General features: G+C 46.2%; 1 protein-coding gene across 9 annotated transcripts in view; it reads left to right on the forward strand.

Annotated features, from left to right (window-relative positions):
• The window catches only part of KCNMA1 (potassium calcium-activated channel subfamily M alpha 1), a 636,705-nt gene that overhangs the window by 159,554 nt on the left and 451,553 nt on the right, over nucleotides 1–25,598 (forward strand). For all 9 annotated transcript variants that reach the window (XM_088474944.1, XM_088474945.1, XM_088474948.1 and 6 more), the window contains exon 2: nucleotides 19,330–19,503. In XM_088474944.1, coding sequence (XP_088331070.1) covers nucleotides 19,330–19,503 — 174 coding nt within the window. The remainder of the gene's footprint in view (nucleotides 1–19,329; nucleotides 19,504–25,598) is intronic.

Here is a 25,598-nt window from a genome sequence, read left to right on the forward strand (position 1 = left end):
CTGGCCATTGCTTCGGCCAGACGTGTTTCTGAGTTAGGGGCTCTTTCTTGTAGACCCCCTTTCTTGGTTTTTCATGGGAACAGGGCAGTGCTCCGCACTCGGCCCGAGTTTCTTCCCAAAGTTGTTTCCCAGTTTCATGTTAACGAGGAAATCGTTGTTCCGGCCTTTAACTCACTGGGTCTTTCCGTGGGTGAGGCCTCTTTGGATGTTGTGCGGGCCTTAAGGACTTATGTTGACCGCACTTCTTCGTTTAGGATGTCGGACGCTTTGTTTGTCCTCTATGGCTTCCATAAAAAGGGTTGGCCTGCTTCAAAGCAAACTTTGGCAGCCTGGATCCGTATGGCTATTTGTGAAGCTTATCTTCATGAAGGCCTACCGGTCCCTCCTTCTCTGAAGGCTCATTCCACTAGGTCTGTGGGTCCTTCGTGGGCAGCTCGACGTGGTGCCTCGGCAGTTCAGATCTGCAAGGCTGCTACGTGGTCTTCTGTCCATACCTTCGTGAGGTATAACAGGTTTGACACCTTCGCCTCTCAGGATGCTTCCTTCGGGCGGCGGATTCTCCTTTCAGCACTGGAGCGTCCCCACCCTTAAAGGATACTGCTTTGGGACATCCCCAAGGTATCCTGTGGATACCCTATGGACCCTGAAGTAGAAAATATGAGATATGGTAAGAACTTACCCTTGTTATCTCTATTTCTACGAAGTCCATAGGGTTCCACAGGACTCCCGCCCTGTCGCACCTGTGCTGCAGATGGGCTTTGCTCTGGTCACCGGTTTTCCGTCTCCCTCTGGTGAGAATGTGATTCTTGTATGTGTCCAGATCTTTGTTATCTCTCTTCCTTCTCCTCCTCCGGCCTATGGCTTGGTAACTAACTGAGGTGCCTTGGCCCGGGGGCGGGGTATAGGAGGGGGACCTAGTGCATCCTGGGAGGCTGAAAGCTTAACTCTTTGGTGCCCTGCGACTGACGTCACACCTATACCCCAAGGTATCCTGTGGAACCCTATGGACTTCGTAGAAATAGAGATAACAAGGGTAAGTTCTTACCATATCTCATATTTTCATCCACCAGGGCTTAAGTTCGATGGTAATACATACCGATTCCATGTACAATAAATCAGTGAGTTGTGTGCACAAGCGTCTCTTTATAAAGAGTTCTAAATATACATTTTCCTATTAGCAGGTTATTTGCAGTTTTATATATTTAATGTTCTGTTCAAAAAATGCCGACTGTTTATCACATTTAGCAAGCATTTTTATTAAATTAATCGGCATATTAGTATATATTGTAACAAGAATCACATAGACCGGAGTAAAATCCGACATAAGTTTATTTTCTCACCACAGGCAGATATACAGGTCAGTGCAGTGTTCATAGGCAATATGTTACAGCAGGTACCTTCCATACACCACCACAGTTCTTTTAGTGGACCCTCAGGTCCAGGATTCCTAACACTAGTCACCCCCAAGCCTATAACTTGTGCGACTAATTCACCGTCAGGATCATTGTGGATTTGCACTGACAGAACTTTTAAAGGCAGATAACAGGTGCTGCTAATTAGCCTTGCTTTGTGGCTTACAACTGACCCCAGGAAAACCTGGACTGGATCTCATTACCATGCTGTTTATTTCTCCATCTCTGCACAAACCTGCTGCTCCACATTAACCTCATTTATTTTACACGCTCTAAAGAAATATATATATATCAAGATTAGCACAAACCACATCTGTATAATTTTGTTGATAGAAGCTCTTTTAACCAACAAAAATTTATAATGACCTCTTTTAAATGCACTTGTTAATTGTGCTGTAAATTTACATATAAGTAAGAAATATTTTTTTATTAGTTATGAATTTCTTGTATTTTTATGAAAAATTGTTACAAAATGTCAAAAATATAATTATTAATGATCAGTTAGTGATTTTCATGGAATAGGGCTCATTAACAGTGGCGTAACTAAGGGGGATCTAGCAGGGTGTGTGCCCTGGGCGCCGTATGACCAGCGGTGCGGGGGGGCGCCGCCGGCCAGGGTACCGACCCGCCCTAGTTAGGCAGTGTAGCGCCGACCGCAGTGTGTGTGTTCAGCGCTACACATTTACAAAGGACCGGCGCTAGGCCATCCCTGCGCCCAGCGCCGTCCTTTGCTGCACTTCCCTCCTCCTGAGCGCTTACCCAATAGCGCCAGGAGGAGGGTGGGAGGCGGGCGGTCTCAGGCTGTGCAGTAACACACACATCGCCGCCAGTGCGGCAGCGATGTGTGTGTTAACCAGCAGCCAATGAGAGTCAGACAGACTCTCATTGACTGTTTAGTTCCCACTGCAAGAGCCGGCTCTTGCAGTGGGTAATGGGAGAGATGTCATGATGTTGTAGCAGGGCTGAGTGTTCCAGTGCGGTCACTCACCCTGCTACTAGGCATCCTCACCCTCCACGCCTGGATGGTGGGGGTGCCTTGGGGCAGCGGGAGCCCCGGGCATCAGAGTGGGGTGGGATCTGGAGAGATCCCAGCCCCGTTCGAGCGTGTGGCGGGGCCCATCTGCAAGCTGGCCGGCGGGCCAGGATCGGTCGTGATCCCACCCCCCATCCGGCGCAGCGGGCGTGGAGGTAGCGGCGGATTGCCGCCGCTACTCCACGGGCATGATGGCAAGTCTGAATCTTGGTGGATTCAGACTCAGCCAATCAGCACGTGCCCCTTTGAATGTGGCGCCGACTGTGAACCAATCAGGGCTCACAGATCGGCAGCCAGCAGGGGATGGCCACGGCGAGCCAATCGTAGCTCGCCGCGTCATCACCCCGCCCCCTGGCGTCGGCTTGAATTAGCTGGCGCGAGGAGGGGACGGGAAGTGCGACGGCCGGGACGGAGCGGTGAAGAGCTCCCGAAGATAGGAGAAGGAAGACGACGGAAGTCCCGCAGGGCGGCGGCCATCGAAAAAGAGCTCACCCAGGCCGCCGCCCGCCGGGCGAAGAGCTGCAGACCGGCGCCCACCAGGAGTGAAGACGGAGAAGGCACCGGAGGCCCTGGGGCAGCAGTGTGCGACGCAAAAGAGCTAGCCCCGGCCACTGCTGCCCAGGTGAAGACTGCAGGAAGCCCGGAGGTGGCGGACGTTGTTCCACCTCCGGTGAAGACCACGCGGAGGCTGGGCCAGGCTCGGCTCCGCGGAGGCCCCGGGACTGGTAAGTCCCTCACACCTCCCTAGACCACCAGGGTTCGGCGCTAGGCCGTGGGTCATTGTAATTCGGCGCTAGGCGGTGTCTCACTGTAGTTCGGCGCTAGGCCGTGGGTCATTGTAATTCGGCGCTAGGCCGTGGGTCATTGTAATTCGGCGCTAGGCCGTGTCTCATTGTAATTCGGCGCTAGGCCGTGGGTCATTGTAATTCGGCGGTAGGCCGTGTCTCATTGTAATTCGGCGCTAGGCCGTGTCGCATGGTAATTCGGTGCTAGGCCGTGTCTCATGGTAAGTCGGCGCTAGGCCGTGGGGTATGTTAATTCGGCACCAGGCCGTGGTCACTGTGAGTCTGTGTTAGGCCATAGGAGTTGTTGCTGTCGGCGTTAGGCCGTGATCTTTGTAGTTCGGCGCTAGGCCTTGGACAAGGGACAGTCAGGCTAGGCCACAGGTACGCAAGGGCAGAAGGCCCTAGAAGCATCGTGAAAATTGGTCAGGCGGTCAGCCCCCATCAAAGGTAGACCGGGCTGGGACCAGGACCTTCTCCCCCTCAGTCAGGCCCCCATTAAAGGTAGGCTGTTGGTAAGTCGCTGTATCTTCCACAGTCAGGCCCCCATTAAAGGTAGGAAGTGGTAAGGCATCTGTTATTGTATCGGGTCCTGGGCGGGGCTCTTGCTGTTGTGTTCATCTACAGGTGCTGAGATCAGGACTCGTCCAGCAAAGGGACAAGATTATTTTCGGTGAGCGTAATTGTTTTGTTTGCTGTTTGTGTTGTGTGTCACCCAACTTCCCTTTTCCCTGTCGGGCGTTTTCGTTCGGGGTACACCCTTGTGCTTGGCACGTAGGTGTAGCCAGTCTGAGGCCTAAAGTGCCAATGATGACCATCCACTGATCCCAGTGGAGGTCACCCCGCCTCAGCACCTTGTTCTTTTCCAGGGCCAGGAGTGGAAACCCAGTTCGCGACTGTCTGCGTCCGACCTGTGTTCCAGGACCGTCGACGGGAGCGCCCTCGGCGGCCTGAAGGTGAGAGTCTGGGAGTCAGGAGGTAAGTGTCCGAGTCCACCGGCACCGCAGCCGAGGTTCCACTCAGCCAGTTCAGGAGGACCCCCCCTCCCACCTCTTACATTGTAATGACGTCTCTCCCATAATGCAGAGCGCGCCAGCCCGGGAGGACTGACGTGCGGCGCCGTGAGCAGTGGCGGGAGCCGGAGCGTGGATTCAGGTAAGTGTATTTTTTTTTTTTTTTTTACTTGTGTTGTGTGTTTGCACATCGGGGGGGCACCATTACAGGGGGGAGCACTACTGGGGGCACCATTACAGGGGGGGAGCACTACTGGGGGCACCATTGCTGGGGGGGACCATTACTGGGGGGACCACTACTGAGGGTGGGGCACTACTGGGGACTACAACTGGGGGGGGACTACTATTGGGGCACTGCATCGGGAAGGGGTTGGAACTACTACTGGGGGCACTATATAAGGGCCTTACTACTAGGGGACTATTACTGGGGGCACTAAATAGGGAGGAAAACTACAGGGGGCACTGTATAAGGGGCACTGGATAGGGGGGATCACTGCTGGGGGCCTGCATAAGGGGGATCACTACTGGGGGCACTGCATAAGGGGGGGGACTACTGCTGGGGGCACTATATAAGGGGCTTACTACTAGGGGCACTGCATTGGGGGAACACTAGGGGCACTAAATAGGGAGGAAAACTATAAGGGGCACTGGATAGGGGGGATCACTGCTGGGGGCCTGCATAAGAGTGGGACTACTGCTGGGGACACTATATAAAGGAGCACTGTATAAGGGAGACCACTACTGGGGTACTGAATAAGGGGAACTAATGAGGGGCTGCACAAGGGGAACCACTACTGGGGGCATTGCATACTGGGGGTACTGTATAAGGGGAACTATTTGGGGGCTGCATAAGGGGGACCACTATTGGGGGTACTGTATAAGGGGCACTACTATGGGCCTGCATAAGAGGGACCACAAAGGGGGACATTGCATACTGAGGGTACTGTATAAGGGACACTACTGGGATTAAGGTGCATATGGAAAGGAATGCTCAGAGTGACGATAAAGGGGTGTGTCATGTTGACACGCCCCATTTTCAAGTGGCCACGCCCATTTTTTTTACACGCGCGCGCACATAGGGGGGGCTCCATTTTTACATTTGCCCTGGGCTCCAAATACCCTAGTTACGCCACTGTTAACTAATGATAGCAGAGTTTGCTCTATATAACAGCAACTAGACATCATTGCCTGATTTGTACTAGAGATAAAAACTTTTTACCAATTGGTTGTAGCTCAGCGCAAAATTTTCAGATGAATACAATTATTATTACCAGCTACTTATATACCGTGCCCATATTCCGCAGTGCTTTACATAGAATATTTGGCCATTCACATAAGTTTCTGCCCAACTGGAGCTTACAATCTATATTCCCTATCACACACATACACACTAGGGTTAATTTTGTTGGGAGCCAGTAGACCTACCAGTATATTTTTGGAGTGTGGAAGGAAACCGAAGTACTTGTAGAAAAACCACGCAAGCACAAGGAGAATATACAAACTCCACACAGTTAGGGCCGTAGTGGAAATTGAACCCATGACCTTAGTGCTCTGAGGCAGTAATGCTAACCATTACACTGTCTGTGCTGCCTGGTAGTTGGTTTACAATGTTGTCTTATTATTTAATAACCAGTATACGCGTTAGCCCATTCCCCGATGATAGAGTGATAATAATGCCCATTTCATGTGAACAAAGGAGCCCTTTATCTTGTTACCCAGTGTAATAATAGAGCAGTTTAACAGGTGACTAGACTAATTTAATTTTAATTGCTGAATAAAAATGTGATTGTTTTACTTGCACTGTTAATGAACTGTGATAAAGGAACTTGTGTCCTTACTACTATGGTACATAACAGGGTTAGGCAACCAGTGGCACTCCAGATGGTATGAAACTAGACATCCCAGCATTCCCTGGCACAGTTTTGTGGTTAGGTCATGCTAACCTGTGGGAGGGCATGCTGGGATGTGTAACTCCACAGCAGCTGGAGTTGCCTATTCCTACGGTAATACATACGAATCCTCCGATACATGTTTTTTAAAAAACAGACAAACACAAGGAAAACACAGTAGGACAAGTGGATAGGACACAGTGAGTGCTTTTTAGGTGGATCTTCACTACTTGTATGCTGGCCCAAAACTGCTTATGAAAGATAATAAATGTAATTTATATAAGTTGCACCTTGTATAAAAAAAGAAGTGGCATACTGTATAGACTTTCTACAGCATATGAGTTCTTCAGTGACAGAAAAAATATTTATTGCCAGCCGGTTAAAAATGAAATTAACACCTTGGGCTTGACACACACTGGAGCTCAACTCTTTAGAGTGACTGCAACCTTCATAATTGGATTTACTGTATGTAATCTAAGGTTCAGGTCTATGAGATTGAGCAGCTCCCTGGTCTCTAGGTACAAGAAGATAATTTCTGGTGGTGCACATGCATCCGAGGATGGGTGTGACTGCAAGTACTAATAGGAGGCTTTTGGTGTGCGTAGTCCCTTTTCCTTGCCCACAATCCAGCCCATATGGGCCATAGTAGGTGTGCAGAGATATGGCTTCTCACCATATTCAAAACCCTTGGACCACAAGGGAGAATACACTAAACCCCTCACTTCCAATAGTTGGTGCCTGGGAGCATTAGTGCCGACATTTTAAAATACTTCCTAGAGACAGTTTCATATTGAGCAGGTTGAGCACGGTATGTCATATATAGTGCATTTTCCAAGTTCTATCCACTAATTATTAAGTTATGGTATAAAGCCAAGATAATAATAGTGAGGACTTCTGGTGGATGGGGCATAATTGATGGAATGCTCTAGTCTGACTTATATCCTTTTCCTATTGCGGTGGCTGCCATAAACTCTCCAGTCATTACTGGTCAACTTATAGACACCTCGTGGGCCTGCCTGTTTCTACATTGAACATGCAGACATTTGATTTCTGATCTGAGTGGGATCCTTGAAATTTAGTGTCAGGGCTCACATACGGTATCTGAGTTGCCTGACTTTAGAGCTCCATAGGAGGATCTGGAGTGAGTGACTCAGGCCTGTCCGACCATAGAGTATATTTACTTTGGTTTTATTTATGGACTGCAGACTTGATTTTGTTGACTATTGCTGTTTGCCTGCTAGCATCCGGAATGAACATTGTTTTGGTTCCCTCGGGATAGTGCTGACACTTGGTGCCACATGCCTGCTTTTAATCCTAGACATCATTTTGACAAGACAAATTATTTAGCAACCTCTGCTTTTTCTTTACCCTTTACTCTTTGCCTAATCTTGTAGTTAATCTCACCGCAAAGCTGTTTACTGGGTGTATTTGCCGTGATGGTACAGTGTGTTCCAAAGTCCTAATTGTGCTTTAATAAAGTCTCTATTTTACCTGTCACCCATCCACACCATCTTGTTACATTTATTGTGTAATTTCTACTTCAGGGTCCATAGGGTATCCACAGGATACCTTGGGGTATAGGTGTGACGTCAGTCGCAGGGCACCAAAGAGTTAAGCTTTCAGCCTCCCAGGATGCACTAGGTCCCCCTCCTATACCCCGCCCCCGGGCCAAGGCACCTCAGTTTAGTTTGGTGCCCGGCCGGAGTCGGGTGCACCTGTTGGAGTGGGGGCTAGAAGAGCCCCTGAAGCTTATTCTTCATGCAGCTGTGGCTGCACATCTGGATGAACAGCATGGACAGTCAGTCCTGACGTCCATGCTGTCTTCCCTACACCCCGCCGGTACCAGAACGCCGGTACTGATCCGGGGATGCTGGTGGGCGTCTGGGGTCACAGCTAGCGGTGACCCCAGATGCTCCGGACCATGGCCGGATTCAAGGGGGACAGAGGTAAGCAGCGGGGTCCCGCGGTGGGTCCCCGCTGATCACATGGTCCTAAGTCCCCAGGCAGGGGGCTCCCTGGGGACTGGCTGCAGCGTGGAGCCAGGCGACCAACCTGCGCTTCCACTACCCCCTGGGACAGCGGACCGCAGCAGAGCGGTAGCGCTGCGGCGTCCCAGGGGTTAAATGCATGCCAGGGGAGCGCGCCTTCCCTGTCTCACAGCCGGCGCCTCCCCCGCTGCACACAGCCCTCTCTGCACTGTGCTGACTGGTCCTGTGTCAGCGCTCCTCCCCCAGGCCAGCTTCTCTCTGCTCCTCGGCGGCCATCTTCTCTGCAACGCATGGTGAACGCTGCTGGAAGTCTGGAAGGAAGCATCGTGGTCTGGGTCCCCCCGCATACCTCTCCTCCGCTGTGGCTCAGGTCTGTGTATGCAGCGCTGTGTCCTACCAGGCCCTGTGTCTGTGTAGTTGAGTGATCAGCGCTGTTAGTGCAGGAATTGTTATTTCTCTGCATTGTATGTGACTGTGCTAGCGCTGCCTGTAACTATTCTTCTCTAAACTGTCAGCTTTATTACTGTCCCTGTTCTTTCTGCTAAAGCCCTTGCGGTGCGGTGCTGCAGGGTGGTCTCTCGCCTATTTAATACTTAATTGGTGAGAGAGGTCACATACGTGGTGCCATCATGTCTGAAAGTGATTTTCCCCTCCGGCTACAGTGTACCACGTGCAAAGTACCGTTAGCGGAGGGGGAGGGTAGCGCGGAGGGCCTTTGCCGGCAGTGTTTGTCCATGGCGCGGCCTATTACGGTTACAGCACCGGTACAGGAGCCGCCCTGGGCTTGTTTCGCTCAGGCGTTAACAGCTTTAGTGGGCCAGTTAGCTCCGCAGCCCGCGTTTACTCCGATGGGTTTGTCCCAGCAGTCTGTGGTGTCGTCACCCATGCAGGGGTTCCCACGACAATTGGTGGTACCCCACAGTCTCCCTATTTCCCCGCTCCCGGGTTCTCAGGAGCCAGCGTGGGTTAACTCCCTGACGAGTTCTTTACAGCACTTGTCGGATGTGTTGCAAGGGGAGTCTGTGATGCGGCCTCATAAAAGGCCGGTGGCGTCTCTGTCCGCTCCTTATGAGGATGACGAAGGGACGTCTGATGATGGGGAGATTCTGGATCCTTACGATCAGGAACCTCTCCATACTAAGGACGCTGATGCTAAGTCCAAAGTATATATTCCTGGACTTATTCGGGCGGTCCGCACAGCCTTGGTGACTGAGGACGAAGTTCCCCCAGCGGCTAAATCTAAGTATGTCTTTTTCAAAGATGTGAAGGGCGATGCCACAGTCTTTCCTCTTTCGGGTCAGTTGGTGGACCATTTAGAGGAGGCGTGGAAACAACCTGGCAAAAGATACCAGCCGCAGAGACGCCTGGCGGTGGCTTATCCGTTCGCGGATAATTATTTTGCTAAGTGTGAATCCCCTCCACAGGTGGATTCTCACGTGACCCGTCTTGTCCGTAGTGCCACATTGCCGATGCCATCCATGTCCTCCCTTAAGGATGCTACGGACCGCAAGGTAGAAATCTGCCTGAAGTCCGCTTGTTCCCTTGCAGGGGGGGCAGCACGGCCAGCTATGGCCATTTGCTGGTTTGCCAGAGCGATGGAGCGCTGGGCGGATTCATTAGAGGCTTCTTTTGAATCCGACTGTCCGGCCGAACAAGCGGAGTTGATTGGCAATCTCCGTGATTCGGCCACCTACATCAACGAGGCGGCTCTAGACATTAGTACTCTGGTGTCTAGAATTTCTTCAGCAGCGGTAGCTGCTCGTCGCACCTTGTGGCTGCGATCCTGGAAGGCGGACGCAGATCCAAGAAAGGTCTGGAAGCGTTGCCGTTTACCGGAGAAGTTCTCTTCGGTCCGGATCTGGATAAGATTGTGGCCACGCTGGCGGCAGCCAAATCTGCTTGTCTCCCGTCGGCCGCTGCTCCTTCTGGTTCTGGACCATCGTCCTTTCGGTCATCTAGGGCCCAGGGCAGGCCCAAACCACAGTCGTTTCCTAGACAGGCTGGCCCTAAGAAATCGGTCAAGCCCCGGAAACAGGCATGGAGTACCAGACGTCCGGCCCCCAAGCCAGATGACAAGCCTGCAGCCTGACGGTCCGGGTCTCCCCTTGGGGGATCCCAGGGTGGGAGGCCGCCTGCTGCAGTTCTCCCGGTGTTGGTCGTTCACTACGACAGACACTTGGGTTCTGGAGGTGGTCTCTCACGGGTACGCCCTCTCCTTCCGGCACAGACCCCCGGCTCGATTCTTCACCACGGGTCTACCATCAGACCGGAACAAGGCTACGGAGCTGCGGAAGGTATTGCACACTATGCTCCAGGCTGGAGTTATAGTGCCTGTTCCATTCTCCCAGAGGGGCCAGGGTTTCTATTCAAATCTATTTTTGGTACAGAAACCCAATGGGTCATATCGTCCGATTCTCAACCTCAAAGCACTCAACAAGTCTTTGCGGGTCCCGAAGTTTCGGATGGAGACCCTACGGTCCATCATTCTGGCGCTGGAACCTGGGGACTACATGGTGTCATTGGACATACAGGACGCTATGGCGGTCATGGCGGCTTCTCTGCGGCTGCAAGGAGTCCGCATGTTGCCGTACTTGGACGACCTGTTATTGGTGGCAGGATCTCCAGAGCTCCTGTTACACCACTTGGACCTGACCATTGCACTGCTGCAACGGCACGGCTGGCTAATCAACTGGCAGAAGTCCACTCTAATCCCGTCTCGGAGGATTCTGCATCTTGGAGCCTTATTGGACTCGGGACAGCAAAGGATCTTCGTGACGGAGGACAAGATCTCTGCTTTACAGTCAAGGGTGCGCAGTTGTCTGCACAGCCGCCGGGTGTCCTTACACTCGGCGATGAGGTTACTGGGCTCCATGGTGTCGGTGTTCGACATGGTGGAATACGCCCAGTTTCACTCTAGACCTCTGCAGCACCTGATCCTGTCCAAGTGGAACGGGCTGCCTCAGTCTCTGAAGTTCCAGACGATTGTGCTCACCCCGGAGGTTCGCCTGTCCCTTGCGTGGTGGTTAAAGACGACCCACCTCAACAAGGGACGTCCGTTCTGGGTTTCAAATTGGGTCCTGTTGACAACGGACGCCAGTCTTCGGGGCTGGGGAGCAGTTTCGGGTCCACACTTGTTCCAGGGCAGGTGGACACCGACAGAAGCGGAGCTTCCAATCAATATCTTGGAACTCCAGGCGGTCTTCAATGCTCTCCTGCAGGCACAGCGGTTTCTCCAGGGTCACCCGGTGCAGGTCCAGTCGGACAATGCTACCACCGTGGCCTACATAAACAGGCAAGGAGGAACTCGCAGTCGGGCGGCTCTCGTAGAGGTCTCTCGGATCCTGGTTTGGGCGGAGCGCAATCTTCCGGCCATATCAGCGGTCTTCATCCCGGGAGTGCTAAATTGGGAGGCGGACTTTCTAAGTCGCCAGGACGTTCATCCAGGGGAATGGTCCCTGCACCCGGACGTTTTTCAACTACTGGTGGACAGGTGGGGTCTTCCAGAAATCGACCTCATGGCGTCCCGGCACAACAACAAGTTGCCGGTGTACGGGTCTCGCACAAGAGACGAAGGGGCGTCTCTGGTGGATGCTCTGTCCGTCCGGTGGATGTTCAGGTTCGCATACCTGTTCCCTCCGGTCTCCCTTCTTCCACGGGTAATCCGGAAATTCAAACAGGAAGGAGGGACGCTCCTGTTGATAGCTCCCGCGTGGCCCAGACGGCACTGGTTCTCAGACCTTCAGGGTCTGTCCGTGGACAGTCCTCTGCGGTTGCCGCTACGACCGGACCTTCTGTCTCAGGGTCCTTGTCTTCACCCGGACCTGACTCGGCTGTCTTTGGCGGCGTGGCTGTTGAGACGGCCATGCTGAGGTCCTGGGGGTTTGCCAGCTCTGTGGTGCGTACCATGTTACGAGCTCGGAAACCGTCTTCCGCGAGGATATACCATCGCGTGTGGCATACGTTCTTCCAGTGGTGTCGACCGAGAGGTTATGCACCGCGGGAGTTTCGTCTGTCTCGGATTCTCGCCTTCCTGCAAGCGGGACTAGATCATGGGCTTCGCCTTGCTTCTTTGAAGGTACAGGTTTCGGCCCTATCTGTCTGGTTTCACCGTAGGATTGCTACAATCCCGGATGTGCGCACCTTTATGCAAGGTGTTCTCCGTATTCAGCCGCCCTTTGTTCCACCTGTGGCGCCTTGGGATTTGGCTGTGGTCCTGAGGGCTCTCCAAGGACCGCCGTTTGAACCACTGGGCTCAGTGGATATTAAATGGCTAACAGCTAAGACTGTTTTCCTTCTGGCCGTTGCTTCAGCCAGACGTGTTTCTGAGTTAGGGGCTCTTTCTTGTAGACCCCCTTTCTTGGTTTTTCATGGGAACAGGGCAGTGCTCCGCACTCGGCCCGAGTTTCTTCCCAAAGTTGTTTCCCAGTTTCATGTTAACGAGGAAATAGTTGTTCCGGCCTTTAACGCACCGAGTTTCTTCCCAAAGTTGTTTCCCAGTTTCATGTTAACGAGGAAATAGTTGTTCCGGCCTTTAACTCACCGGGTCTTTCCGTGGGTGAGGCCTCTTTGGATGTTGTGCGGGCCTTAAGGACTTCTGTTGACCGCACTTCTTTGTTTAGGAAGTCGGACGCTTTGTTGTCCTCTATGGCTTCTGTAAAAAGGGTTGGCCTGCTTCAAAGCAAACTTTGGCAGCCTGGATCCATATGGCTATTTCTGAAGCTTATCTTCATGAAGGCCTACCGGTCCCTCCTTCTCTGAAGGCTCATTCCACTAGGTCTGTGGGTCCTTCGTGGGCAGCTCGACGTGGTGCCTCGGCAGTTCAGATCTGCAAGGCTGCTACGTGGTCTTCTGTCCATACCTTCGTGAGGTATTACAGGTTTGACACCTTCGCCTCTCAGGATGCTTCCTTCGGGCGGCGGATTCTCCTTTCTGCACAGGAGCGTCCCCACCCTTAAAGGATACTGCTTTGGGACATCCCCAAGGTATCCTGTGGATACCCTATGGACCCTGAAGTAGAAAATATGAGATATGGTAAGAACTTACCCTTGTTATCTCTATTTCTACGAAGTCCATAGGGTTCCACAGGACTCCCGCCCTGTCGCACCTGTGCTGCAGATGGGCTTTGCTCTGGTCACCGGTTTTCCGTCTCCCTCTGGTGAGAATGTGATTCTTGTATGTGTCCAGATCTTTGTTCTCTCTCTTCCTTCTCCTCCTCCGGCCTATGGCTTGGTAACTAACTGAGGTGCCTTGGCCCGGGGGTGGGGTATAGGAGGGGGACCTAGTGCATCCTGGGAGGCTGAAAGCTTAACTCTTTGGTGCCCTGCGACTGACGTCACACCTATACCCCAAGGTATCCTGTGGAACCCTATGGACTTCGTAGAAATAGAGATAACAAGGGTAAGTTCTTACCATATCTCATATTATTTTCAACCAATAACATATACAAGCTGTGATTACTCTCTGTAATTTCTCTATACTGTTTAATAATTTCCTCCTCTATGGTTAGGGACTTGGGCTCTCTCTGAGCGAATAGTGGTTCTTGGTTTCCTAAAAGGATATTTGAGGGTGTCTCTTAATTTTTCTTTGAAGGGGGGGGGGGTGGTGTATAGACAAGTTTCCTAATAAGTCTGTATATTCCCCCCCACCTCATCACTTCTGCTCATTCTCCTTGACCTCTCTGCTGCATTTGACACTGTAGACCACTCTCTCCTCCGGCAAATCCTTTACTCTCTCGGTTTATGTGGCACTGCCCTCTCCTGGCTTTCCTCCTACCTCTCTGATCGTTCATTCTCTGTTTCCTCTCATGACTCCTCCTCCTCCCCACTTCCACTAACAGTAGGAGTTCCCCAAGGTTCTGTTCTTGGAGCTCTCCTTTTCTCCCTATATATGTCCTCTTTAGGTGAACTCATTAACTCGTTTGACCTCCAATATCATCTCTATGCTGATGACACTCAAATTTACCTTTCCACCCCTGAGATCTCCCCCTCGCTCCTTACCCGTATCTCCAACTGTCTCTCTGCTGTCTCTTCATGGATGTCCCAGCGCTTTCTTAAACTTAACATGTCTAAGACTGAGCTGATCATCTTCCCACCCTCTTCCACTACATCACTCCCCACAATTTCATTATCCATTGATGGCACAACTATCTCCTCTAGCCCCACAGTGCGCTGTCTTGGAGTTATCCTAGACTCCTCCCTCTCCTTTAAACCACACATTCAGCACCTCTTGCAGTCCTGCCGTTTCCACCTAAAAAATATCTCCAGGATTAGACCCTTCCTCACCCAGGATGCCACTAAAACCCTCATCCACTCACTGGTCATCTCCAGATTGGACTACTGTAACCTTCTCCTAGCTGGCCTCCCAGTCTCTCACCTCTCTCCACTACAATCGGTTCTCAATGCTGCTGCTCGGCTCATCTTCCTCTCTAGATGTTCTACATCTGCTTCCCCTCTCCTACAAGCCCTACACTGGCTCACCTTCCCCTTCAGATGCCAATTCAAGGTTCTTACACTCGCCTACAAAGCCCTCACCAAATCCTCTCCCGCATACATTTCTGACCTTCTCTCCCTTCACACTCCCGCCCGTCCACTTCGCTCAACAAATGCATGCTGCCTCTCTTGCCAACTGATTACTTCCTCCCACTCCAACATCCAAGATTTTGCCCGTGCTGCTCTTCCTCTCCCCATCAGACTCTCCACCTCTCTACAAATCTTCAAATGGGCTCTCAAGACCCACTACTTCATCAAGGCCTTCCAGCTCTCATCCTAACCCACCTCATGCTCTTTACTCCCTATCTTCCCCTTTTGTGTCACACTTGTCTGTCTGCCCCTCCCCTTTAGAATGTAAGCTCTCACAAGCAGGGACCTCTTACCTCATGTGCTTCTCTTTACATTTTCTTCTACTCTTTACTCCCCATAAGGGCACCTAACACGTGACTGCCAACTCCCGGCTGCTTATTGTGAGTTCTTTAATCGCTATTGCAGCAATGTATATATAAATCGTGTCCTTGTCCTGCACTGTAATGTACTGTAAGTTACTTGTTTCCTGTTCACCTTTTAGTTCTATGTACTATGTAAGGCGCTGCGGAACACTTGTGGCGCCATATAAATAAAGGATGATAATAATAATAATAATGCCCTGGCTAGGTTGTGGTGGCCACTCCTGTTTTATATAATGTCTGTCATCGAAGTAGCTGCAGTGCTACTGAACATCATTACGAAAGTGTTAGATAAACGGTTTGAACAATTATTGTCTTCTCTTGACCTTGCCCTGCCTTTGTCTGACCCCGAAACCCGTTAAGATGCACTAGCTCAGTAAATCAGTGAGTTAGAGGATTCTATTTTACCCCTGCCATGATCATTACTCATCCTTGCTACTTCTGTGTGAGCTTGTACTGAAAAGGTTGATGTCCTTGCTAACACCTCCACACCTTAATAGTACAGTAATTTATGGGGCTTTCAACTATGTTCCAGGTCAGACTCTTTTGACTTCCTCAGCCCTACTTTAATTACAGCCTTGTCTCTACAGTATGGGTTTGGTGCATTGTTTAGCTTAGGAGAGAGAAGGATATAATTGCAGACCTTGTCTCACTATTGCCAAATTTATAGACGGTCACGCAAACAACAAGATACCATCCACTTACTGTATAATCAAATTAAATCAAGGATCATTGATGAAAATAAAATACTTATCTTTTAAGATTATTTTGTTGCAGTCACCCAAATGGCTACTTGTTTTGTCTATGTTTACGACATAGGCTAGAATTTGATCTTCTGATGTACCTCCCTATTGCTGACTGTCTTTGAAGCAATTATTCTCTGTTATTGTTTCTACTATTCTTCTACTATTTCTTCTTATACTGTATGTGTTCTCGCAATTTTCTTCTGCTCTACTATTCCCAAGGTGACCCTGGCTTACCAGTCGGGGTTTCTGCTCTCTATTCATTTGAGGGTGCACTACAAAGTCCACTGTTTAGCCCAGGAGAGAGAGAGAGGTAATTACGTGCCTCGTCTTGTTACTAGAATACCATATAAAACACAATATATTAACAAATAAAACCCCATGCCTTTTAAAGACAGAAACAACTGTTCCCCAAATGGCTGCTCAGTTTCTGTATGATTCTGATACTTGTTACAGTTTGGCATTGTTTTAATACCTCCTCATCGCTGTCTGTTTTTGTAGCCCTTGTTCGTTGTTATTATTTTTGCCATTCTTATATGGTTTCGTTCTATACGGTATGTAGCTATTTTCTTGTGTTGTACTGTTACCAAGGTGACCTCTGGCTTACTAGTCGAGATTCAACCTTATTAGTAATTTTATTTTATTTTTAATGTAAATTATTTCAAGAAAAAAATATTGTAGCATGTATATTTGAGGTTATTACTGATTTTATTATTTATTCATTTTTGTTCTTTTAATTTAGGTTTGTGTCTGTGTTTTATACACCTGACGATGTTTCTTTAACTTGCCGGTTAGCACTGTTTACCTGAGCTACATTGTCTTGTTATGATTGTACGATGTACACTTTTTGCGACATGCTTCAATAAAGTAAAAAAGTTTGTCAAAGAAAGTATAATGATAATTGCATACAGAATAACTGTACTTACTAGCATCGTATTGAGCAGATGGTAGGTAAATATTTTACACTTGGTTTTGACTTTGGCAATTAGGGTCAGTTGACAGCTATGGCAGTATTTGACAACTTCGTGTTGATCCTTGTTAGTGGACTTGAGTTTCACATTTGTTTGAAAGCATGAGCATCCCTTTGTTCCCAGTGGACAAAGAAGATAAAGAAATTCTCAATTGAATATAAAATTAGAAAGTGTTCTCTTTGGTCTTCTTTATCATTTATTATCACAGAGAAATGAGATGTGAGAAAATTAGGCTCTGGCTAATTCATGGTGCTTTGCTAACCTTCATGTGGAAGTGAGGGATGTAATGACAAAGAGCCACTGGGCTGTTATAAATCTCATTCGCTGCAAGCCCTGAAGGCTCACTTAGCAATATAAATTGGCGTTCCACTAAAGTAAAAGTACTCGGCCATGCAACAACTTTCCCATTATTTTTAGCAATTGTTTTTCAGATAACATTATGTGATGGTTATTCAATGAGTGTACAGCAAGGAGAGATGCTACCAAGGGCCTGTTCATAGCCCATGCATAGAAATATTTTAATATAATGCTTATAAAGCTTTTGCATTTACAAGCTGCTTTCTGTACTTTTTTTTTTTAACCTGTTTTGTATGCGCCATTGACATTTCTTCTGTGGTTTTTTTGCATCTTTGCATGCTTTATGGATTACGCCATTATTTTGCAATTGCAATTTTGCTGTTCTTATTGATCAGAAAGTGTGTAATTATTTATACTCTATACTGAAAACCATTTGTTGCAATAGTGTGTCTGCCATGATGTTTCGGCCAAAAAAAACATATATAGCATTTGTAAATTATATAGGATGACTCAGCCAGTGAATGAACACTACCAGTGAATGAACATTTTCATGTTTAATAGAGTAATCTTAAATTTTAGTGTATACAATCTGAGATTAGCTCTGTTGACTTAGTTTTATTGATGTAAGTTATATTATTCATTTATTGGACTTGTATGTTCATTTGCTAGCATTGTGCACTCATTCACTGGTAATTTCTACACCTCTCCTGTTTTTTTGGTTATAAAATTGTAACTATTCCGTCAGTCTTTAAACTAAAATTGTATTTTAAAAGTATACATGGTAATAATGATGGCACATGTCTCAAAATAGTTTTTATGTTGTATCTTCTACATACGCCTTAAATATGAGAATTCCCTTAACCATTCATTCACTGGACAATTCACCTTATATATATATCCTTGCTTTAGCTTTGCCATAACCAAAAGTGTCCTTATTTACCAGGCTTCTATCTGGTATTTTCAAAAAAAGCTTATCATTGATTGGCTGTTTTTTTGTTTGTATATTTAGGTTCTTTTTAAGTGACTGAGGTGCATTTTAGGAATGTCAAAGTGATTCAAATATGCTATAAAAAAAAAATAATCAGTGTCTGAACTCTGGATATACCCTTATGCTATTTGCACATTAGTGTATAAATATTAGAGTGTAATAAATGTGATGACCTGCACAGACTTCTTGATATATAGTGAATGATCACGTACAACAAATACGTTTTGTAGTATGTGAGGAAGAATGTGTATAGAACTACTTCATCTGTTGGCTGCTAGATTCTCCTAGAGGCTGTCTTTCAATAATCCTAATAATCCTTATATAATACATAGTTTATAACTCGCCTGGATGTTTGTTTACTGCTTTACCCTCAACACCTACTATAAATGTTCTACTTTTCCTCATGGAAATATGATAAAATTCGTTGTTTTTTTTTCTTCCAAATGATTTGTACGAAACCATGCAAAACTGTACAGTGTGTTTGGTACACATGCTGTTCTATTCTGATTCTAGGAATGTTTGCCTGGGTGTTTGAATCTGCAAGGTATATTTGTTTAAAATATACATGTGCTAGTGCTGTAAGTTTACATTGCTATTAAGAAGGTGCTTGTAGAAGGAACTGTTCTTATTAAAGAGAGACCTCAGATGTAGTACTAGTGTTCACTCTAGGTGCAGGGTGCTGATCTGTAAGGAGGGCAAAATTTTATACGTAATGTACCACTACAGTAGCTGTAGTAATACATCACTTACTTTTAGAAGGTCCCCCTTCCCCCTCAAAGGCTTACCTATTTATCTGGTGTGGGTTTGATGCATGAAGAGCAAAGTTCTTGATTACATTTAGCATAATCAGTATACCTGGGGAAAGCTCCTTCTGCCACAAAACAGAGATCTGGGTCTATTGCCCCATACTTTCAGGACAACAATGTGACCCAGATCAAGGGTACTGACATGGGCTCAAACTATTTGATTTAAAGTAGCTTTTAAAAGTAGTAATAATCTTAGCTGTAGGTTTCCTATCTTATTGGTTGTGCACAGGTTAAAGACTTGTATCTTAAGAAATGTTCTACACATGTTGACAGCTGGTCCACACTTTTGCCATTGTTAATGTAATTATTTTAATAAACTTTGGCTATTTAGCAAATATATCATTGTGGCTAATTAGCAGACAACTTGTGCAAAGTGATTTGATTGTTGGGATATAACTTATATAAGAGAGTTATAATATGACTATTTATTTTACTTCAGTCTCAAAGTGTATTTATGTCCTCTCCCACAGGAGGTACAGAAAGTCGCAAACACAGTCAGCACCCAAGTAACTGATGGGGACTACAAGCCGACCGATGAGAAAGAAGACGTCTTGGCCGTGGCCGCCGAGGTGGGATGGATGACATCTGTAAAAGACTGGGCTGGTGTAATGATTTCAGCTCAAACATTAACAGGTCGAGTGCTGGTAAGTTTCCGACAAACTTTTACCAACTCCCAATAACAAAATTGTTGACTTCAAAAAGTACTAATCTAAATACTTATTTAAAACGATGAAACTACACCAATCACCTTTTTGTAATGACAAAAAGTCTTTGATGGCAGAAGGTTGATCAGCCTACACTCTTGGCGGGAGCAGATGGTGTCCCCTGAGGACCCGGCACTGTATTATTGGGAAGACAACTTGCTAAAATATGAAGCAGACATAGCAAAGGTGTCTTGTGTTATAGACGAGATGTTTATCTAGGCATCAGTGAATCATAACGAAAAAAAACTGTCTGTCCACTGAGTCATTGAGGTTTTCCTGAAGTATTTAAAATTAGACACCTGAACATTGGTCCTTTTCATTCTTTTTCCTTCCAGTTATTCCACATTAACCCAAGATATCCCATGACAAACGTAGAACTGTACAGCCAAGGCTCTAAATTATTTCAGTACAGCTCGTCTATACAGCATATTAAACCTTTCAAAGACTACAGGGTGTGCAAGGTCATAGATTGTGTCATAAAGTTTCATGCGTTTTATTTCGTTTATATCTAAGATTAATGTGGATGTGTAAGTGCAGACATAGGTTTCTGGAGCAGAAGGGAAATCGTTCAAATGGTAAAAAGACAGGGTCGTGTCAATTACAAAACAAAACCAAATAAATTATGTAATTCTAAATAGGAAACTATAATAACAATTTACTGTACTGGGTGCCGCATTTTCACGGAATGAGCCATAGATTGTACCCTCTAAAGTGGAGTACACACTATACAATCTATCGTTCAATATATTGTTCTGACATGGATTGGAATGATATATCATACACATTGTACACTGTGTATGCCCAATCCATCGTTCACTGTCGTCGTTCATAGCATCGTCCCAACTGCTGTGCTGCACATCCGATGGGACGATGCAATGAACAATGTGGTGCACATGGTATAGTGTGTACACACAATTGAACAATCACAAGATATATTGGTCCAGTCTTTCCTCTGAAGACATCACCTGAATTGCCATTAATGTACACAATGATTGCATAGTGTGTAGAGGAGAAAAGAAAGTATACAATCCTCAGACATGATATATTGTGCCATCTTTCAGAAGATTGCATTGTGTGTAGTCTCTTTATTGTGTGTTCTGGGATTTAGTGAAATTGGAATGTCCGTCACACCGTTTATTACATCATATTGTGTGCACCCAGCGTAACTTTTGAACATACGTGGGATCATTTACCCTGCGCAGTGTACTCCTACAAGTTAGTAATAGTCTAGAACAGTGGTTCCCAAACTTTTTTGAATTATGGCACCCTAGAGTATCAGCATTGTTTTCACGGCACCCCTAAGTTTAAGTTTGTTATTAAAGTGAAGTAAATTGTTCCTTAGAGGAGCTTACCTGTCATCCTTAGGTTCAGTTATGTGGTATTGAACAGGTTTGTGCTTCTCTTTGTTCAAATATTTACATTACATTGACCATAAAGAATTTGATTTGGTGCTGGACCACAAACCTGATTCACCCCTGCAAGTCTCCAAAGGCACCCCAGGGTGCCACAGCGCACAGTTTGGGAACCACTGGTCTACAAGGCTGCCCCAAGCTTTAGAACACAAGAGAAGGAAGGTGGGTGCAAGGCCTATTGCAGTAAGTTTCCAAACATGTTTTTGTTAGAGATGAGCAGTACGGATTTGGCTCAGATCTTCCAAGTTTGGATCTCGGAACGAGGTAAAACGTCGGTGCTGAGATGTCCATAAAAGATTAAGTTTTGCCTCGTTTTGATCTTCGTTCTGTAAAGATCCGAGCCAAAACCAAACCGCTCATCTCTACTTTTCGTACCATTAGAGAGGGTTGGACAAAACTATAGCAGGAAACTTAAAAATTATGGCAGTTAATTGAAAGTATTAGAGCTACAGCACACATTTTGTGGCATATAGAGGTTGAGTCTCCCATATCCAAAGTGCTTGGTACCAGGGTTATTTTGGATATCGGAATATTCCGTAGTTTGGAATATTTGCATACCATAATGAAATATATTGGGAATGGGACCCAAATATAAACACAGAGAAAGCATTTATGATTTATATACATCTTATACACACAGCCTGCAGGTAATTTTCTGCAATATTTAAAAAAATGTTGTTGCTCAAACAAAGTTTGTGTACAGAAATTAAATTAATTTATGTTTCATATACACCTTATGCACAGCGCCTGAAGGTAATTTTCTACAATATTTTTAATAATTTTATGCGTTAAACAAAGTTTTTCTACATTGAGCCACCAAAAATCAAAGGTTTCAAAATCTGAGTCATGCAAAAACAATTCTGTATTTTGGAATATTCCGTATTTCAGAATATTTGGATATGGGAGACTCAACCTGTACAATGTGAGTGTGTTTATGCAAATTAAGACTTATTTTTCAGCTTACTTGGCTTCACTTTGGAGTATTACATGAATTCTCTAGTATTCACTAGCTGGCACTAGAAACTGTATCTACCAGGGAGGTCACCTTCTTGAGCCGACATATCAGTATCCAGTTAGAAATTAGTCCCATGTTCAGACAGTACACTGATTCTGCACTAAAGGTATTCCATGCTATTATAGGAGCTCTGCTTGCTAATTGCCTGGCTTAAGCTCAAGTCATACAGCCTGGGCCACTACTACAATAGCCAGCACTACCAAACCTGAGCAGTGGAGCAAACGTTCATTTGTTAGCACACAGAAGGGGGGCCAGATATTCCCTTCTTGGTGACCTCAAGAGTGTCAGACAGAATAGGTTTGCGGGCTGCAGAAAAGCCTTTTTTTTAATCTTAGGGGTGTAACTACAAAACTATTCTGTTCATAACTTTCCAGTAAGATATTGGAGTGAGCATAGATCACTCCTTTTTGACGGAAGCCCATGTATTTTAATTTTTATATTTATTTACATTATAAAACTGCTGTTTAAAAACTCTTGGATAGTGCATTTACAGAACTGATCACTGAAATGCGTGCTTTAAGGGGCGCCCATTAACTAGGTAGAAAATTTTGCTCAAAAATGTCCTATATTTTTACTTTAATATTAGGCTTTTGTTTTTCCTCACTGTGATGAAAGAGAAACTTTTCCGATTCTCATGGTAAAAGGACGAGGTACTTCATTTAGAGAATTGCTAAAAATCTTATTTTTTATTTTTCAAGTTGTACAAGTCCTATATTTGTTGTTGTATAAATCCACAAGAATCAGAATTTGCACCAGGCTATTTCAGACTTTTTACGCTAGATTTTATTATCCAAATGCAAAACAGTTTGCCTGTAATGTGCAACAATATAAATATATAAACCAATTAGTAATACAAATTCAATTTACCTTTTTGTTTTCAAGTATAAGCGATGAAAAGGTTAGCAAAGCTTAAAAGACAAATCTTAAATAAATTATTAATGTAAACCTACAGAAAAAAACAACGCTATGCAAATATTTCCAAAATAACATGTTCCAAACAGTAGCTTTAACAGTAGATAATCAGAAAGTAGTACATTACAAATAAAGGTTTTACCCCAATGCCATCACAGTAATGTACAAGTGATTAGTTTCTTCATTCTCCTCTGAAAGGATTCGTATTGAAAGTAAAATGGTGAATAGGCCAGAGGCTCTGACCTTGCAGAGATATAGCCTTTATATAACTATCCAGGTGTTTAACAATGCTGGAATAGGGTAATTAGTCATTTTCAAGGTCTGTAAACTTTATTGTGTAATAAAAATACAGCATAAATTATAGACAGAAAACAAAATGTAGTATATGAAGTGACCAGCATTGGTGTGGTGGACCAAGGGGATGGCAGTGGTATATGGGTTCCGGGAATATGCAGTATCCTTAAATACGCAATATTTTAACAGCAGTCAATACAATATGACCATTACCCTAGCAATAATTAGAAATAAGTTGGTTTATTATATAATCACAATTGAAGCTGAAATTAAGTATATTTCTAATGGTATATATAATCACTGTTATCAGCCTGAATCTTTATTATTAAGGATACAGTGCTTAACAGTCCTAATGAGTGTGTATTCAAGACCATAGGTCCTCTAGTACGTAATACACAATTACATCTTAAGTGTCACAGCTCTGTTATGATACTGAATATACTGGAATTTAAGGCACTGACTCTCACTTTTGAATACAATCTCCATATGTTGTGCAGCTTTACTCATAAGGGTAGTCTCTTATAGATTACTATGGGGTATATTCATTAACCCTTAATTAAATGTAGATGAAATTTAACATTTTCAACTACTTTTGCAGAAATTTAGTATCGGGGTCAATCATTATAAAGGTAATGCAGGAGATATCCCTTACCTTTCAGTTCCGATCTGGCCCGGCGTCCCCATACAGATTCCATATGGGGACCTAAATTCATCAAACTGCAAAAATACAACATTTTCAGAACTTGACAGCAGGAACCTTCACCATCTTCAGATGGCTTGGTTCCCGGACTTCCACTCTTTTCTATTGGATGGAGGTAGGGCCGGCCCAAGCCTAATTTTTTTGGTAAGCGCATATACATTTTGGAGCTTCTTATGAAATAATCCCGATTTTTCGGCGACAGAAAAGGCTATTTATTTGCACAGCTTTTCCCCGCACAGCGGGGATTTTTTTTACGGTAATTAGTCACGGGGGAAACCCTACATCTAATTGAATAACCCCCATAGGCTACGCATAAAAAAAAACACATTAGCCCCCACGTGAAAATAATTATGCTTTTATGCTTTGCAAAAAAAAACACATAGGCCCCACATGAATATGTATGAAGTCCTTATACAGCAGGACCACCCTGGGTGCTAAGCTACAATTATACCCAAAGATACATATTCAGGGAGTGGGTGACAGCACTTGGTGGCTGTGAGAGGATGACGGCACTGGGTGACAGGGAGAGAGTGACATCAGTCGGTAACAGGGAGGGTGATGATAGAGAGGGTGACGACAGGGAGAGAGTGATAGCACTGGGTGATGGAGAGGGTGAAAGCAGTGGGTGACGACAGGGAGAGGGTGACAGCACTGGGTGACAGGGAGAGAGTGACATCAGTCGGTAACAGGGAGGGTGATGTTGGAGAGGGTGACAACAGGGAGAGAGTGATAGCACTGGGTGATGGAGAGGGTGAAAGCAGTGGGTGACGACAGGGAGAGGGTGACAGCACTGTGTGACAGGGAGAGAGTGATATCAGTCGGTAACAGGGAGGGTGATGATGGAGAGGGCGATGACAGGGAGAGAGTGATAGCACTGGGTGATGGAGAGGGTGAAAGCAGTGGGTGAGGGTGACAGCAATGATTGACGAATGGTAGAGGGTGACAGCAGTTGGTAACAGGGAGAGGGTGACAGCAGTGGGTGACGACATGGAGAGGGTGACGACATGGAGAGGGTGACGACATGGAGAGGGTGACAGCAGTGGGTGACAGGGAGAGGATGACGACATGGAGAGGGTGATAGCACTGGGTGACAGAGAGATGGTGACAGCAGGGAGAGAGTGACAGCAGTTGGTAACAGGGAGGGGGTGACATCAGTAATGCCCTAATACATTATGCCACACACATGAAATGCCCTTTATAATGTATTATGCCACACACATGTAATGCCCTAATATTTTATGCCACACATGTAGTGCCCTTTATATTGCATTATGCCACATACATGTAATGCCTCCCCCCAGTGTCGGAACTAGAGAGTGGTGGGACCAGGTGCAAGAACATGTTTTGCCCCTCCCCCGCCTCCCATCCCGTGTGTGTATCCTGATGAAGGGAATGTAACCCCGAAACATTGAACATAAACGTTTGTTCACGGAGGTAGAAGTCTCTGGAGTGCCGCCTATTTACCAGAATAGATTTTATATATATAACTGAAATATATGCCAGCCTTTAAATAAAGTGAAAATACACTATGACTTACCACACTGTCTCTCAGGCTGTAGTTCTTGTCTTCTGTCTTTTGAGCAAGGTCTTCTTGATGACAGTGCTGTGGATGCCTCAGGGGTAAGAGGAATGGTGTCTGCAGCCAACCATCCTTAGTCGTCAGCCCCACATCACCTTCCTCAAATTCAGTCTCTCGTCACCA

This window comes from Taudactylus pleione, unplaced genomic scaffold, assembly GCF_031769625.1.
Source record: "Taudactylus pleione unplaced genomic scaffold, aTauple2 ptg000157l, whole genome shotgun sequence".
NCBI lineage: Eukaryota > Metazoa > Chordata > Amphibia > Anura > Myobatrachidae > Taudactylus > Taudactylus pleione.